At 35.2% G+C, this 14,589-nt stretch overlaps 1 protein-coding gene across 2 annotated transcripts; it reads left to right on the forward strand.

The window, feature by feature from the left end:
* The first annotated feature begins 8,018 nt into the window (after positions 1 to 8,018).
* On the forward strand, positions 8,019 to 12,436 carry LOC104227835 (uncharacterized). 2 transcript variants are annotated; one of them, XR_011405526.1, is made up of 6 exons: positions 8,019 to 8,304; positions 9,189 to 9,273; positions 11,242 to 11,296; positions 11,475 to 11,544; positions 11,814 to 11,952; positions 12,210 to 12,436. XR_011405526.1 is itself a non-coding variant. In XM_009780186.2 (5 exons), the coding sequence occupies exons 1-5, from the start codon at positions 8,119 to 8,121 to the stop codon at positions 12,300 to 12,302; spliced, it is 558 nt and encodes a 185-aa protein (XP_009778488.1). In that variant the 5' UTR covers positions 8,021 to 8,118; the 3' UTR covers positions 12,303 to 12,436. The 2 variants fall into 2 exon arrangements, 1 of the variants encoding a protein (XP_009778488.1); XM_009780186.2 differs by lacking the exon at positions 11,475 to 11,544 and having other exon boundaries at positions 8,021 to 8,304.
* The last annotated feature ends 2,153 nt before the right edge of the window (positions 12,437 to 14,589 follow it).

The following is a 14,589-nucleotide window of genomic DNA, read 5'->3' on the forward strand; positions in this document are numbered from 1 at the left end:
TTAAATGATTTAATTCTTGTCTTGTTCGTTGTTCATCGTTGAAATAATTTTCTAGTGTGTTCATGTTGTTTTGTTAAATTAATTTTCAGATTTCAAAATAGAAGTTTAATTAGTTGTTTTCATATTCATTTCATATTTGTATTATTGTTTAAGTGAATATTTGTTAGTTTGATGTTTGTTAGATTCAAATTGAAATTTAATTAACTATTTCTTCAATTTGTTTCATGTGTTTATGTATTGTTAGAAATTGTTAATATTGTTAAGTTCAAGCTTAAGTTCATAATTGTTTATTCGTCGATCTTGTTATTTGTCTAAAAAGAATTTAGTTGTGTTAAAGGAAATATATTGATTTAATCGTTTTAATCCGTCATGTTTGTTGTGTTAAAATAGATTCATTCATGTTCATACTTTGTTTGGATGATCTTGAATCCGAATTTTGTATAGTTTGATTTCTTGTTTATCATTTATGATTATTTCTTGAATTTGTCTCATAATCTTGTTTAAGTTTAATATAGGAATTGTTTGTTGTAATGTTGTTAGAGTAGTTGATTTTAAGTTCAATATTATTGAATTTAGAAATCTAAATATACTTGTTTGTTGTTGTTGTTGAATCCGAAAATAGGATTGTTTGTTGCTAGAATATTGTTCAATCAAATTTTAGTTGTTCTTTGTTGTTCAATTTGTGTTCATGTGATTTGTTGTTGAAATGTTGAAGAAATCATGTTCATGTGATTTGTTGTTGAAATGTTGAAGAAATCATGTTCATGAAATTTGTTGTTTGAACATTGTTAGAAATTAATCATATTGTCTATATTTTGGTTAAGTTTGATTAATTGATGTGTTATAGCTGATGGGTAGTTTGGTAATTTATAGTACTTTCGGGGGTAAAATAGTAATTTGCAATAGGGTCGGAGGGGTAGTTTAGGAATTGTACATTTTGTAATTATTTATATGAAGCATGGGGGACAAAATGAAATGGGGTGGGTTGTGATATAGTTGTTTAATATAAAGGGGGGACAAGACAAAATTTAGTGGGGGAATCTTGTATTATTTTATGTTAGGCATGGGGGACAAAATATAATGGGGTGGTGTGATATGTTTATTTAATGTAATGGGGATGAGTGAGAAGATAATGGGTTGGGTAGAGAAAAAGTATTGATTTTAATTAATTGAAAGATTTATGAGATGGGTTATAAGAAGTCTTGAAATCAGAAGGGACAGATAAAAACAACACATACAGATAGAGAGAAAAAAACGGACAGAGAATAAGAGAGAGAAAAAAGGGCTGAACATTTAAGAGAGAGAAAATTCCGAAAAAATATTTAAACTTTCAAATAAAAAAAATCTTCTGCTTTCTTTCATTGTTTGAAATCAGAATTAATTGTTGTTTCATCAAAGCTTGAAGCTTTTGTTTTGTTTTGGGATTAATACTCCACCGGTTTGCAAACTCTGTTCCTGGGTTGTTACTGTTGCTGGATTGTTGCTGCTGTGTTGTACTGTTATTACTGCTGCTGATTCTCATCTTCATTTTTTTTGCTTCCAATATCAGGTACACAACTGACACGCTGGTTATTGTAATCCGAAATATGAAGCATGAATACATATGAAGAATGAAAATTTGAAGTTTTAATTTCGTTTTTCTTTGTTCCTTTTGTTGATTGTATTTAAGCTATTTCATGTATTACTAAATAATAATTGGAATAAGAAAAAAATAACATAAGTTAGTCTTTAATGAATCAGTTTGGCAAAACAGGTTAACTCACTAGTTAGGAAGGTTTCAAGATTATCAACAGTAGGTTAATCATGAATAAGTAGCTAAATTTAGCTAAGGCATGAATTTAAATTAAATTTCGTAAATTAGGCATTAAGACATAATTTGAGTTCAAGCAAGATTAGAAGAACGTTTAAGTCTAATAAACTTTCCAATAAGCTTTAGTAATTATAGCTAAATCTAGGGTCAAATGGTTGTGAATAATTAATATCAATAGTTTTTTTTATATAACAATGTTGAGTTATATTTGATTCTTTTGGATATTGGTTGTTGAACTTTTATTTTATTTATAATTTCGAAATTAAGAATAAAATTCCTTTTTCATTAATATTTGTATTAATCAAGCAATTAGCATGTCATGTTTTCTTAAAATAATAAAAAGCTAGTAATTAATTAGGATTTTCTTTCTTTATTTTAGAGACTAATTTTTATAGAAAAATGTAGTCGTTTTAAGATTTGTCCATTTAAAATAAATGAGATGAGCCTCGCTTAATGAAATGTATAGATTGCGGGGCCCTCAATAAATGTACATTTAATCGCTTAGAATTAGGGAGGAGCCGTTTTAGCAAATTTCACGGCCCTACCCAAAATAATGATACGCTAGTCGCTCTAGGCGCGTATTTAATAATGTTATTTTCTTAAATACGGGTGTGCATTTATGTAACCCAAATCTAAATCTCAATGGAGTCGAAATGTGTCGATAACCACGGGTGCATTGATTGCAACGTGATTTGAAATACGTTTTCACAATGTTGCAATTCTTCGTAAAATAATAACAATAAATAAAAAAATAATAATAATAAAAGCGGCTAAGGGATAAAATTTGCACATAAGTTTATAATACGTATTATATCAGATAATTAAGCCAAATATAAAAATGGTTAAGCGACCGTGCTAGAACCACGGAATTCGGGAATGCCTAACACCTTCTCCCGAATTAACAGAATTCCTTACTCAGGATTTCTGGTTCGCAGAATAACAAATAGAGTCATATTCTCCTCGATTCAGGGATTAAAACCGGTGACTTGGGACGCCTTAAAATTCCCAGGTGGTGACTCTGAAACAAACAAACAAATCCCGTTTCGACTGTCCTTTAATTGGAGAAAACTCCCTACGCACCCTCGCCGGGGGCGGAAGAAGGAGGTGTGACACCCTCGGCTGTCGTTTGCCTGACGATGAAGATATCATTGACCCTAGCCTCTGCCTTCTTCGCTTATGCATGGGCGGTGGCGAATTTACCGCCATCTCTTCGAATGTCGATATCAATCGCGCTGGTAGCTGGGAGTACCATGTCAATGCTCCCCCTATCAAAGTCTCGCCGAACTTCTTTAACATCACATGTGGTACCTGTTCTTTTGACAGATCATTGTCCTTTACTGCAGTAACATAATGGATTAAGTGATCCTCCGGGTCCGTGGTCCCGTCATATATTTTCAAGTATGACGGCATCTTGAAGGTCTTTGGAGTAAGATGAGGAGCAGTCCCTTCGATGTATGGTTGTTCGATGAATCGGCCCACATCGCGTTTTGGTAATAACTTCGGAGCGCCCGGTATTTTGTCAACCCTCTCCTGATGTTCCTTCATTTGGTCGCAGAGCGTTTTGTTCTCATTTTCCGTATCTTCCATTCTCTTTAAAATGGCCATGAGTGCATCGTCACTTGCATTAGTAACAATGTGGGTGTTACATGTTCGTGTGGCGCTTGGCTCATCGGCGGCAACTGCGATGTCTGTAGGTGGCACGTCTTCGACATCTCCTTGAGTGGGTTTCTCAAGCATGTTGCTCAAAGCACTCGTTAACCATTCTTCTAATAGCCTTTTGACTGTTGGTGGGGCTTCTCCCTCCATAGATGTTGAGGTTTCCCTTTCGCATAAGATTGTTAGATCCCCGTGTGGAAGAGGTGGGATATCTCCCTCCGGTGTAATGCTTGGTATTGCATTCTCATTGTCTTCTCTACCGGCTTCGTTGAGGGAGTTCAGGAGATTATTCAAGACATCTGCTACCGCCTTTAGCCTCGTTTCCTTTCCCACCATTGTTGGTTTATACGAAGCTCGAAGAAAAGTAATTATCACTTTCAGGAATCTAGATGAGAACTATGGTTTCTGCTATAGAAATCCCCATAGACGGCGCCAAATTGTTTGACTTAAAAGATGTTAAAACCTTTTTGAATAAATCAATCAAGGATGAAGGGGTAAATCGTAGCTGAAGATAATAATATCTAGAATAATAATAGGTAAAGAGAAGACAGTTGCAAAGTTCCTTTTTATTCAAGATTGGTAAGCTTTCCAGAGTATCCAATGCCCCTTACGAGGTCTTCCCCCCCCCCCTTATATACTAGAGAGAAACCCTACGGAATTGTAAGAAAATCTAATACAAGGAATATTCGACGGAATATTCTTAATGTCCACTAATGGGTTTACACTTCTACAAGGGTCGTATAGTTTCTTCTTTCGCCTTAAGGTCGTCTCCCTCGGGACGTCGGTTCAGAGTTACCTGGTCGTTTGTCATACTCGTTATGGGTCGTGGTCGGTAAAATTTGGACCCATACACACATGACATACAATATTTCTTAAAATTGGTGTTGGTAACAAAATGTGATATTCGAACAAAAATGTGAGTAGGTTTCTGCAAATTCGGGGAACAAGTACGATGGATATTTATTTACTTTCCCATATTAATTAAAAATGCCATGGAAACCAAAAAGAAAAAAGATGTTATAAAATAATAAAAGAAGAAGAAGAATATTGCAGAGAAAAGTAGGGAGAGAAAATTCCTACTGATTTGAGATAAATTATAATAGAATAGAACCCCTTTATTTATAGGGGAAGAGTGACTTAGCCACCAAGCAACAAACCCTAAGATCTCTCTAAATATAGACATTCACCATAAATAAAATACTATTTATAACACTGCCCCTTGAATATCTATTCAACAGATAATGTGCCTCGTTAAAACCATAACTAAAATAAAACCCAATGGGAAAAGATTCTAGAGAAGGAAAAAGAGTACACATATCTAACAATACGCTTTTTGGTTGCCTCGTTAAAAACCTTGAAAACCCAGTGGGACAAAACCTTGTAAGGGAAAAAGAGTACAATGCGTATTAACTCTCTCTGATAAGAGCATCAATTCACATTCTTGATTCTTCACATTCCAATCTTATGCATCATCTTCAAAATATTGATGGTAGAGATTTGATAAACAAATCAGCCATATTAACTTGAATGAATATGTTGCACCTTGAAACTATCATTCTTGATAGAAATGTAATGTCTTCATATAATGTCGTGGAATAGCCTTTTCAATATCTCCATAGAGGTATTCTCGCTATCACATTATCATGCTTATAGTTATAGCAAGATGCATATGTGCACAAATTACACTTAGGATGTAGTACTTCAGGACCAAGAATTGTACATGCTTTAAGCAATTTAAATCCTTCAGGGATTATCGTATAAGTTAAGTCATATAATAGACTTTAATAAGATGCATATCAAGTTTTTTATGTCATGCTAGAAATATAAAATGCATGAAAGTGATTGCACACACCATTCACTTTATACTTTCAAGTGTTTGAACTACAGGTCCAAAACTATATGTCTTTCGTATGAAACCAATTTTATTCGAATTGTGTCTCTTTCATTTAGCCAATATTTTTGTGTCTGTATTCGACGGACTTAAGAACCTCATTTATACTTAGCGCTATCATAGATGTTGTCGACGAATATTTTATATCGGTTCCAACCTCTTTATTTTCATATAGACATAATATAGAAATCTCTCCATTCATATATTCAGGTAGCTCAACCTCTCTAGAGATTTTATGAAGTATTATTTCATGTGATCTTCTAGATCACTTGAATCCTTTATTATGACCATTTTGATCATTTGCTCATCTTCTTCATGAAGAAGTTTATTTGAAATCGATTTGTCTATACGCTTTAAGCGTACCATAGACTTTGTCCTTCTAGGACTTAATATGAGCATTTGGAATGAGAATATAGTTACTTTCTTTGGGTCAGCAAATGTGTCTGGCTTGAATTGCAATATATTGCAGGTGAATTATCCTTTTATGAACTTCAAGTTCATATTATTTTATTCGAGGATCTAGATGTACACATGATAATTCATTCCACGTAACTTTTTCTCAACTGTTTATCATGTCTACCCCTCATGTTAGAAAAACTAACTTGTTTCCTCAACTTTAAGAACCCATCTTTGTGCGTTATGGTGTTAATCAAAATATACACCGCACGTCAATAATAATAAGATGGAATTATTTGATTTCTGACCGTGAACTATTTGTGAGGGGAGAATGTAATATACTTTCGTATATAACCTATATCAAACTGATATAGATAACTTTGTTCTCATAAGAAATAGTTTAGCTATTAAGTGGAGGCACTCAATAAATTATCTTGCTAAGCTAGTTGTAGTGTAAACCAACTTATCAAGATAAATTATCTTGAATAGAAAATCTGGAAATTATGCTTCAAATTGAATTATTGAGCAAGTTACCTCACAAATACCAGGTTGCGGGTTAATAATAATCGCACATGTAACCATCTCATAGATGCATCTTATGTGGTATACATGGCAGGTGAATGAGCCAATATTCACCTTTGATATTTCCAGCATTCATGGGATTCAATCCCAATTTTAGTTGATCTATTAATTAATGAGAACAACATAAGAGAATTCGTATAGAATTTTCTAGTTCTTTAATATTTACCCATGTAAATTCTCTTTTATTTTTGCACATCATAGTTAAATTAACATGGCTAAATTAATTATGCCAATTGAATAAATTATCAATATTGATAAAGCTCATGTTTACATCATGATGTGTGCAATTATCAATAAACTCCAAGTTTATTATGATATAGGTTTTTATATCAATACATATCCACTTTATTGTGGCATTCTTTTATTTGTGTAGTATAAACTGGAGAATAAAGCGGGTAACTTTTTACATACATATTACCCCGCTGCAAGTTGTAGTAATAGAAGATATTACTCAATATAATCAACCGCTTTCGCGAATACTTTAGAAACTAAATAAGTTTCTTTGAGACTTACTACAATATAATATCTTATTGATAATCAATTTTGTTCCTCCAAAATAGTAATAATCGGCTCGTCTAAAGCTCTCAATTAATTTGGTACTACCACATATTCATCAACATCCACATAGTGAATATCTTTTTTAAAGAGAAAGTTATACCATTATGGTTATGATAAAATTATATGCAACATTTGTTTCTTGCATTACCGTTGTATTTTAATAATCACGATGCCAAAATATTTTGGCGTACAATAAGTACGTGACCAATGATCATTTATGCCATAATAATGACATTATTTTCTTATTTCCTCTCAAACCTCCTTCTAGAGGTGAGTGTGGTATATACCACTAGCACACTCATATTCTTCCAAAAATGAATATGTATTAATAAATCACATATTATCACATTCACATCATGAATGGACCATAATCATTTATATGTGCTTTACAAAATCTCATGTCAAATCGATGATAAACATTACTTTCACAGAGTGAAGGATTATTTTGAGAATCCTTATTATTCTCATTACCACAATGATGACGATTATAATTTCGTCTATTACTACATCCACATCCATTGATACCTTCACGGTAATAATTTTTTCTTCTTTCAGACTTATTACATATTGCTACCACATTCTCTTAGGGGAGTGAGAATGAAGCAAATTCAATGGGACGAGTTTTCACTTCTTGTGCTCACGATCATACATGACTTTGATCATGACATGACATAGAAATTTTACCATTTCGAGTAGTTATAATTTCTTACTAACTCCATTAGAGTTATAATCAAATTTTATTGTCTTTGCTTGCATTTAAAATCAAATTATAGAATAAAAGAGAAAAATACGGTAAAATACATACTTTAAATCCAGAATTTAATCATGAAGGAAGTTCATGGAACAATTGATAATCATTATGCTCAATCCCAAAGCTTCTACTCATTTGGTTAGAGTCTCGTGCCGATAACGTGTTATAAAACAATAAAAGAAGAAGAATATTGTAGAGAAAAGTAGGGAGAGGGAATTTTTATTGTTTTGAAATGAATTACAATGAAATAAAACCCTTTTATTTATAGGGGAAGAGTGACTTAGCCCTCTCTAAATATAGACATTCACCATAAATAAAATACTACTTATAACAAAAGAAAAAAAAAGTAAGATATATTACTAGTAGTAGTAGCTTATAACACCATAATAAGGTTTTGTGATGGGTTCGGATCGACCCGTTTTGTTCTGATCAAATCTCCCAAATCGTTGATGCCGGAGTAACAGTGAGAGTGGTATGGCGGAGGAGGCATTGGCCATAGCAGAAGGGAAATACACATACGTACACGAAGTGGGTAAAGGCCCACCTGAAGCCATTGACGCCCACCATATTGTGGTTCGAAGGAGTAGAGAAAAGGGTTCCAATTTATGCCTCTTTACTCTTCTCCTTTTTGCCTATCCCTCCTTCCTCTTATTCCGCCAGGTAATATTATACCTCCAATTTATACCCCCCCTTTTTTTAAAACATTATTCACTTCGCACTATCAATCAGCTGCTTCTCAATCTCAAACTAATATGTCTCTGTCTATTCGAGCCCATTTCATTTTTTTTTTCCAAAGGTCAATTCATTTCATTACTATATAATTCGTCTTTGAAGATAAATTAGAAAATCTCTAAGTGTCATACTATGGAAGTGTAATAATCACAAACCTTACTTAACTTAGCACGGGTTTCTATAATTAATAGCACCAATTTATTCAATGGCTAGCTTCTTTATCCCCCCCCCCCCCCCCCCAAAATTTAAGTTGGTTGTCTTGCTAGCTCTGAAGAACTTATAATCTAGCTTGAAAATTGCAATTAGGAGTTTTCCGTCTATAATTAAGAGGGAAATGGTATTTGAGCTATCTCGTATGCACCTCAACTATTTCATTAGGTACCTGCTACCTTCTACCTTCTACCCGTACAGGTACTTTGTAAATCTGCCCATCAAGGCTTTGGCCGATGAGAAGAAATCAACTTGTTTTTTTTTTATCCTTGGGTGTGAGGGTAGTAATACTTTTTTATCCTCAGTAGTTTTTTTTTGTTGTTGTTTGGGGGGGGGGGGGGACAAGACCAAGGATATAAATGTGGATGTGAGTCTAAACCAGGCACCCAAATCATTAGGGAATCAGAGGGAGCAGACATGTCGACATAATGATTCAGTTTCTATTCGCAGCAGCTTTAGTAACGATAGTATGTAGTTTGCGCTTTTTAAGCACTTGTCATTTCATGCTGTTAAATAACCATATGTTTGCTTTAATTATGTAGATACCTAATTTGTGGTAAAAGTATTATGTTTAACTCGGTGAAGCTTTTAATAAAATGCAGGGAAAGCTAGATACTCTGCATATTTGGAGCTTAGTTATCATGGCATTGCTCATTAGGTTATTTCTAAAGAAGCCAGTTAAGAAAGGTGAGCACGTTTTAACTTCTTTGACTTTACTTTATGTGCAGCTTATAATGTGCGTTTTCCAGATTGAATCATTGCCATTCTTTCTTGAGCTAAATCAGAATATAATATAAGCTACATGGGATGATATGAAGTTTCTTCAGTGGGCAGTCACTGGCATTGCGCTTTGTATTGATGCACATTGTGCGAGATGGTCAAAATCTGAGACCAGAACCTCATTTCATATTTCATATACCTCTCAATCAGTAACTTCAGTTGTTCCTTGGATAAGAAACCATTCACCTTACAATTGCTTTCTATAAAGGAAGCATTATTTATTACAGAAGGTAATAGTACTTGACAAAATTTTCAATATGGTAGTGGTTTTACATTATGTTTTAAGTTTAATCAGGCTCAAACCTAACAAATGCCATGCATAACGTAGATTGCTATATGGTACCACAGAAATACAAAAGTAATATTTGCTCTACTGAATACAACAACAACAACAACAACTACCCAGTAAAATCCCACAAAGTGGGGTCTGGGGAGGGTAATGTGTACGCAGACCTTACCCCTACCCCGATAGGGCAGACTTGCTCTACTGATTGTAGCTATAATATTCTAGTTTCTTGTAAACAATCGACTAAAGTTCGATAATCATTGTCTGGCGATCTCGGGATCATATTGCATTTCCCTGGTGCTTGAGGATTATCTGAACAATATTTCAGCTTCTTGTTTTTACTTATCCAATGCGTGTTACCTCTGTTATGATTTGAACCTTGGTTTCCAGCGGCACCCCTTTGGGGCCTGTGGAAATATAATACCGACATGTGTGTATGCATACAAATATGTACATCTAAATGTGCTTATAAAAAATAGTACATTTAAATGTGTGTGTGTATTTCAGTTCTTGCTTGTTGCAAGCTTCAACAAGTCAGTTGGCTATTTCTTGTTGACCATGGATATTCCATACTAAAAGGAAATGTTACTGGAAATAAGACGATCCAACATCTGTAATGGTGTTGTACGCTGAGTTGGAAAAGAAGCGCAAATGTGTGCCAGTTTTGTAACGGCGATGACATAGTTACCCCAACTTTAAACAGAGGCCAAAAGTAGACCATTTGGCAAACCACAAGGGCATTTTTGAACCTTTTTCCTTTATATATTTGATCTATTCGAGACTATTTCATTAAAATCTGGTAAGAGAATTGTCTTTTGAGGCAAGTTAGAGGTTTTCTTGAAACTAGAGGTTTTGTGAATCACCCTTACCTCTTCCCGGAAAATAACATAAGTGCAAACACAACAAGTAAACCTTGATCTCAAGTTGTTGGTATCACCTATATGAATCCATTGCTTCTATTGTGTTATATTCTTAGTTAAGTTCGAATTTGTTCCTAGAGATTGTAAGTCTTTGAGATAATTTCCCTCAATGTAATTATAGATCTACCTTGTCCTTTATATCCCTTATAGCACCTTAAGGCGACATAGTATCACCAATAGAAAGGTGCATTTAGAGGTTGACGTAGGACATGGTCAAATCATCTCAAACGAACTTCTGTCATTTTATTATTTATCTTTGCGATTTGCATTCTTTATTTAATGCAACCATTTCTCATCTTATTCGATCTTCTACCATCGCGCATCTATCTTAAAATCCGTATTTCCGTGGTGCTCATCTTGTGGATATGTTGGGCCATAGATGTTCAATGCATCACGTTCATATAACGTTACCGGTGTCATACCCATTCTATAAACTGGCATTTCACTTTGTTAGGAATATTCATATCACATAGCAGTTCATGTACAACGCATTCTTAACTTCATTGAAGTAACGAAGCACTATTCTCTTAAGATAATGCTCACTTATTTTGTGGAAGATCTATTGTTTTTTACTTCTTTCCGTATGTAGAAGGAGAATAGTAGAAGACACTAGTATCAGTTGGAATTAATTGACATATCTTTCATGCTGATTGTTTTTGCATATTACAGAGTCTGTTCTAATTCTGCCTGCTTTTGGAGTTCAACTTGAGACTCAGTACGGAAGGTACTTACTGCTTCTGTTGTAGAGGTGAATGCTTTGCTATTTGCTTAAGTTAGTTGTACATTATAATTGTTCTATACTGGGTCTAAAAGATGCTTTTAAAATCATATAGCTTGTCAGATATTCTGGGCATGGATCTATCATTTTGTGTCTGCTTTTTAAAAGATTGTTGTGCATACAGCTACTTGTTTCTGAATCTCTTTCCTGAGATGAGGCAGCTACCATTATGGAAACCAGCAAAAGTATTTAAGGTAGTATTTTTGTTCTGTGCATACCCATCACTGCGTGCGCTGCTCAAGTAATTTTCCTGCATGAGATTGGACAGCTAAGTCTTTTACGAGTACAAGTGAAAAGTGATTAATTTATTAGAACAACTTAAATATATTTTGATGACACATTGTCCATCAAACCATGAGACTATTGTTAAACTTTTTGTATCTGATCTGAGAATCTTTTAAGTAGTCCTCTTTTTGTTATTTTTTTTCTAAATAAAATTCTGATTCAGCTCTTTGTATTACAGTGGGAAAACAGTTCGCCAGTTTGTCCCCATTAGCAGGATTTTGAAACCAGTGCTGACTGAATGTGTCACACCAGTTACCTGTTATTGGAGTCTGTCTTTGATTATTCGAGGGGAAGAAGAACTTATGTTAGTTTTCAAGGTGAAATTTATGTTCCCTACTGTATATATTTTACAAATCCATGGCGACCTTAATACTTGTACCTTGGTAATAAATTATATTTAACATTTCAAAATGAAAATTCCCTGAGTAGTTTCTAAACCTGTTTACTTTTCTTTGTAATTTAAGAGTAGAACAAACTAATGGAGGACTTATACTCAACGCACAGGACTTGGTAGAGAATATTAGTTTGTTTTCTCTTGCTTACACAATCTGCTGTATTCAAATATAATCTCCAGGAATTGCGTCCGCCAGTGAAGATGTTAGCGCCCATCTGGAAGGCTTTATGTGCTGCCATCGAATGTGGAGAATGCACGGAGGCAATTACATAGATAACACAAGTATAATCTCAACCGATTCAATGTTTATTAATTTTTTTTTTCTCAACACCTGTATTCATTACATTTTTAATTGTCATTACACATATGTGCTGTTTACTGCATTGCAACCACTTTTCATGGGGGAAGTTTCCTTGTACAATTTTTGTCGACCTACTTTTCCCTTTTAGATTATCTTCCAAGTGCAGATACCAAAGCTCCAGTTCCAGTTCTTTTGAAGGAGGATATTATTAGTTTGATGAATGGTTTCGGTTCATCCATATCAAAAGTTGAACCCTACAAACACTTGTGTTTCTCTAATATGATTCATCGTTTCTGCACATAAAATACATCTTCTTCAACCTTTCCAAACAAGTGCTTCTATACATCATCATTCTTTTATTTGATCATTTTCAGCTGCGGGCACATGTTACATGATCAAGTCTACAATTTCTAATTATCTGCCCTTCACCTCCTTTTCTTTTTCCTATTAACTTCCACTCAACAAAAGATGTTCAGAAGTAGCAAGCACAAAGAGTCCCATTGAGGAGGGCTACGATATCATTCCTCCAGCAAACAAAAATGCACTTTGTTCCGCGCTAGATGTCTCGGGGGAGTATTAAAAATCAATTCCAGTACTTTATGTGTTTTAACTTTTGAGTTGGGAGGGAAGATGGTGTCTTACTTTACCAGAGCGATTCGTAGATACAATCGCTTCCTTTCTTTTATTTGGTATGTATTGAAGAATTTGTGCTAGTATCAGAGCGTCATCCACTCGAAGAGCTTCACCGCGAATCAGCGTTTGACTATGGAGGCTCTCTTCAGAAGTGTCAAATGACATGACTGTTCTGCTCAAAGAGTTGTAAGAGTTGACAAGGATTTTGCTACATATCATTCTGTTGTTTTGGGAGATCGGAATGATTTGGTGACAGTTAAAATAAAGTTTTACTTCTTTTTTATAGGACTTATTATTTAATTATTTATTTTTAACTCATAAATCAAAATAAGTAACAATATCACATGTATATACATGACTATGTAAAAATTGCACGGTATAGCCAGTTTTCGGACTGGTCATTCAAAAATAGCCAGCGTTTACGAAGTCAATGAAAAATAGTCACTATTTTGCTGCAACAGAGATCGGTCCAACATAATATACTGGAGTTCGGTGCACCCGTATATGAACTCCAGCATATTATGCTGGACCGGTATACTTTGTTGACTCCAGTATAATATACTGGAGACGGAGCACCTGTGCTCCAAACTCCAGTATATTATACTTGCTGGAACTCCAGTATATTATGCTGGAACTCCATCATATTATGCTGGAGTTCCAACATACTTATCCTGTATCTCCAGTATAATATGCTGGAGTTCAAACATACTTATGCTAGAACTGCAGTATAATATACTGGCGTATTTTCCGGGTTTTGAATAATGTTTTCGCTCAGATTTATCTTTACATGAAAATGGCTAAATTTCGATTACTTTTGAAATTGGGCTATTTTTGAACGACCAGTTGTAAATCTGGCTATTTTTAAATTTCTCCCCATGACTAAGGGTGTCAAACCCATATTCAAGGGGATGTGCCATGGTGTATGTTATTTGCTGATGACAGTTCTAATTGACGAGACGAGGGCCGGTGTTAACGAGAGATTGGAGGTTTGGAGACAGACTCTCGAGTCTAAGGGTTTCAAATTGAGCAGGTCTAAAACAGAGTACCTGGAGTGCAAGTTTAGCGCTAAGTCGGGGGAAGTAGGCAGGGACGTGAGGCTGGGGTCACAGGTCATCCCCAAGAGAGATAGCTTCAAGTACCTTGGGTCGATGATTCAGGGGGACAGAGAGATTGACGAGGACGTCACTCACCGCATATGGGCAGGCTGGATGAAATGGAGGCTTGTATCTGGAGTCTTGTGTGACAAGAAAGTGCCACCGATACTCAAAGGTAAGTTTTATAGAGCTGTGGTCAGACCGGCCATGTTATATGGGGCAGAGTGTTGGCCGGTTAAGAACTCCCATGTCCAGAGGATGAAAGTAGTAGAAATGCGGATGCTGAGGTGGATGTGCAGGTACACTAGGATAGACAAGATTAGAAATGAAGACATTCGGAAGAAGGTGGGTGTCGCCCCTGTGGATGACAAGATGCGGGAAGCGAGGCTCAGATGGTTCGGGCACGTGCAGAGGAGAAGCCTTGATGCACCGGTGAGGAGGTGTGAGCAGTTGGTCGTGGTGGGTACGAGAAGAGGTAGAGGGAGACCTAAGAAGAATTGGGGAGAGGTGATCAGGCAGGACATGGTACGAC

The sequence above is a fragment of the Nicotiana sylvestris genome, chromosome 2 (assembly GCF_000393655.2).
Source record: "Nicotiana sylvestris chromosome 2, ASM39365v2, whole genome shotgun sequence".
Lineage (NCBI taxonomy): Eukaryota > Viridiplantae > Streptophyta > Magnoliopsida > Solanales > Solanaceae > Nicotiana > Nicotiana sylvestris.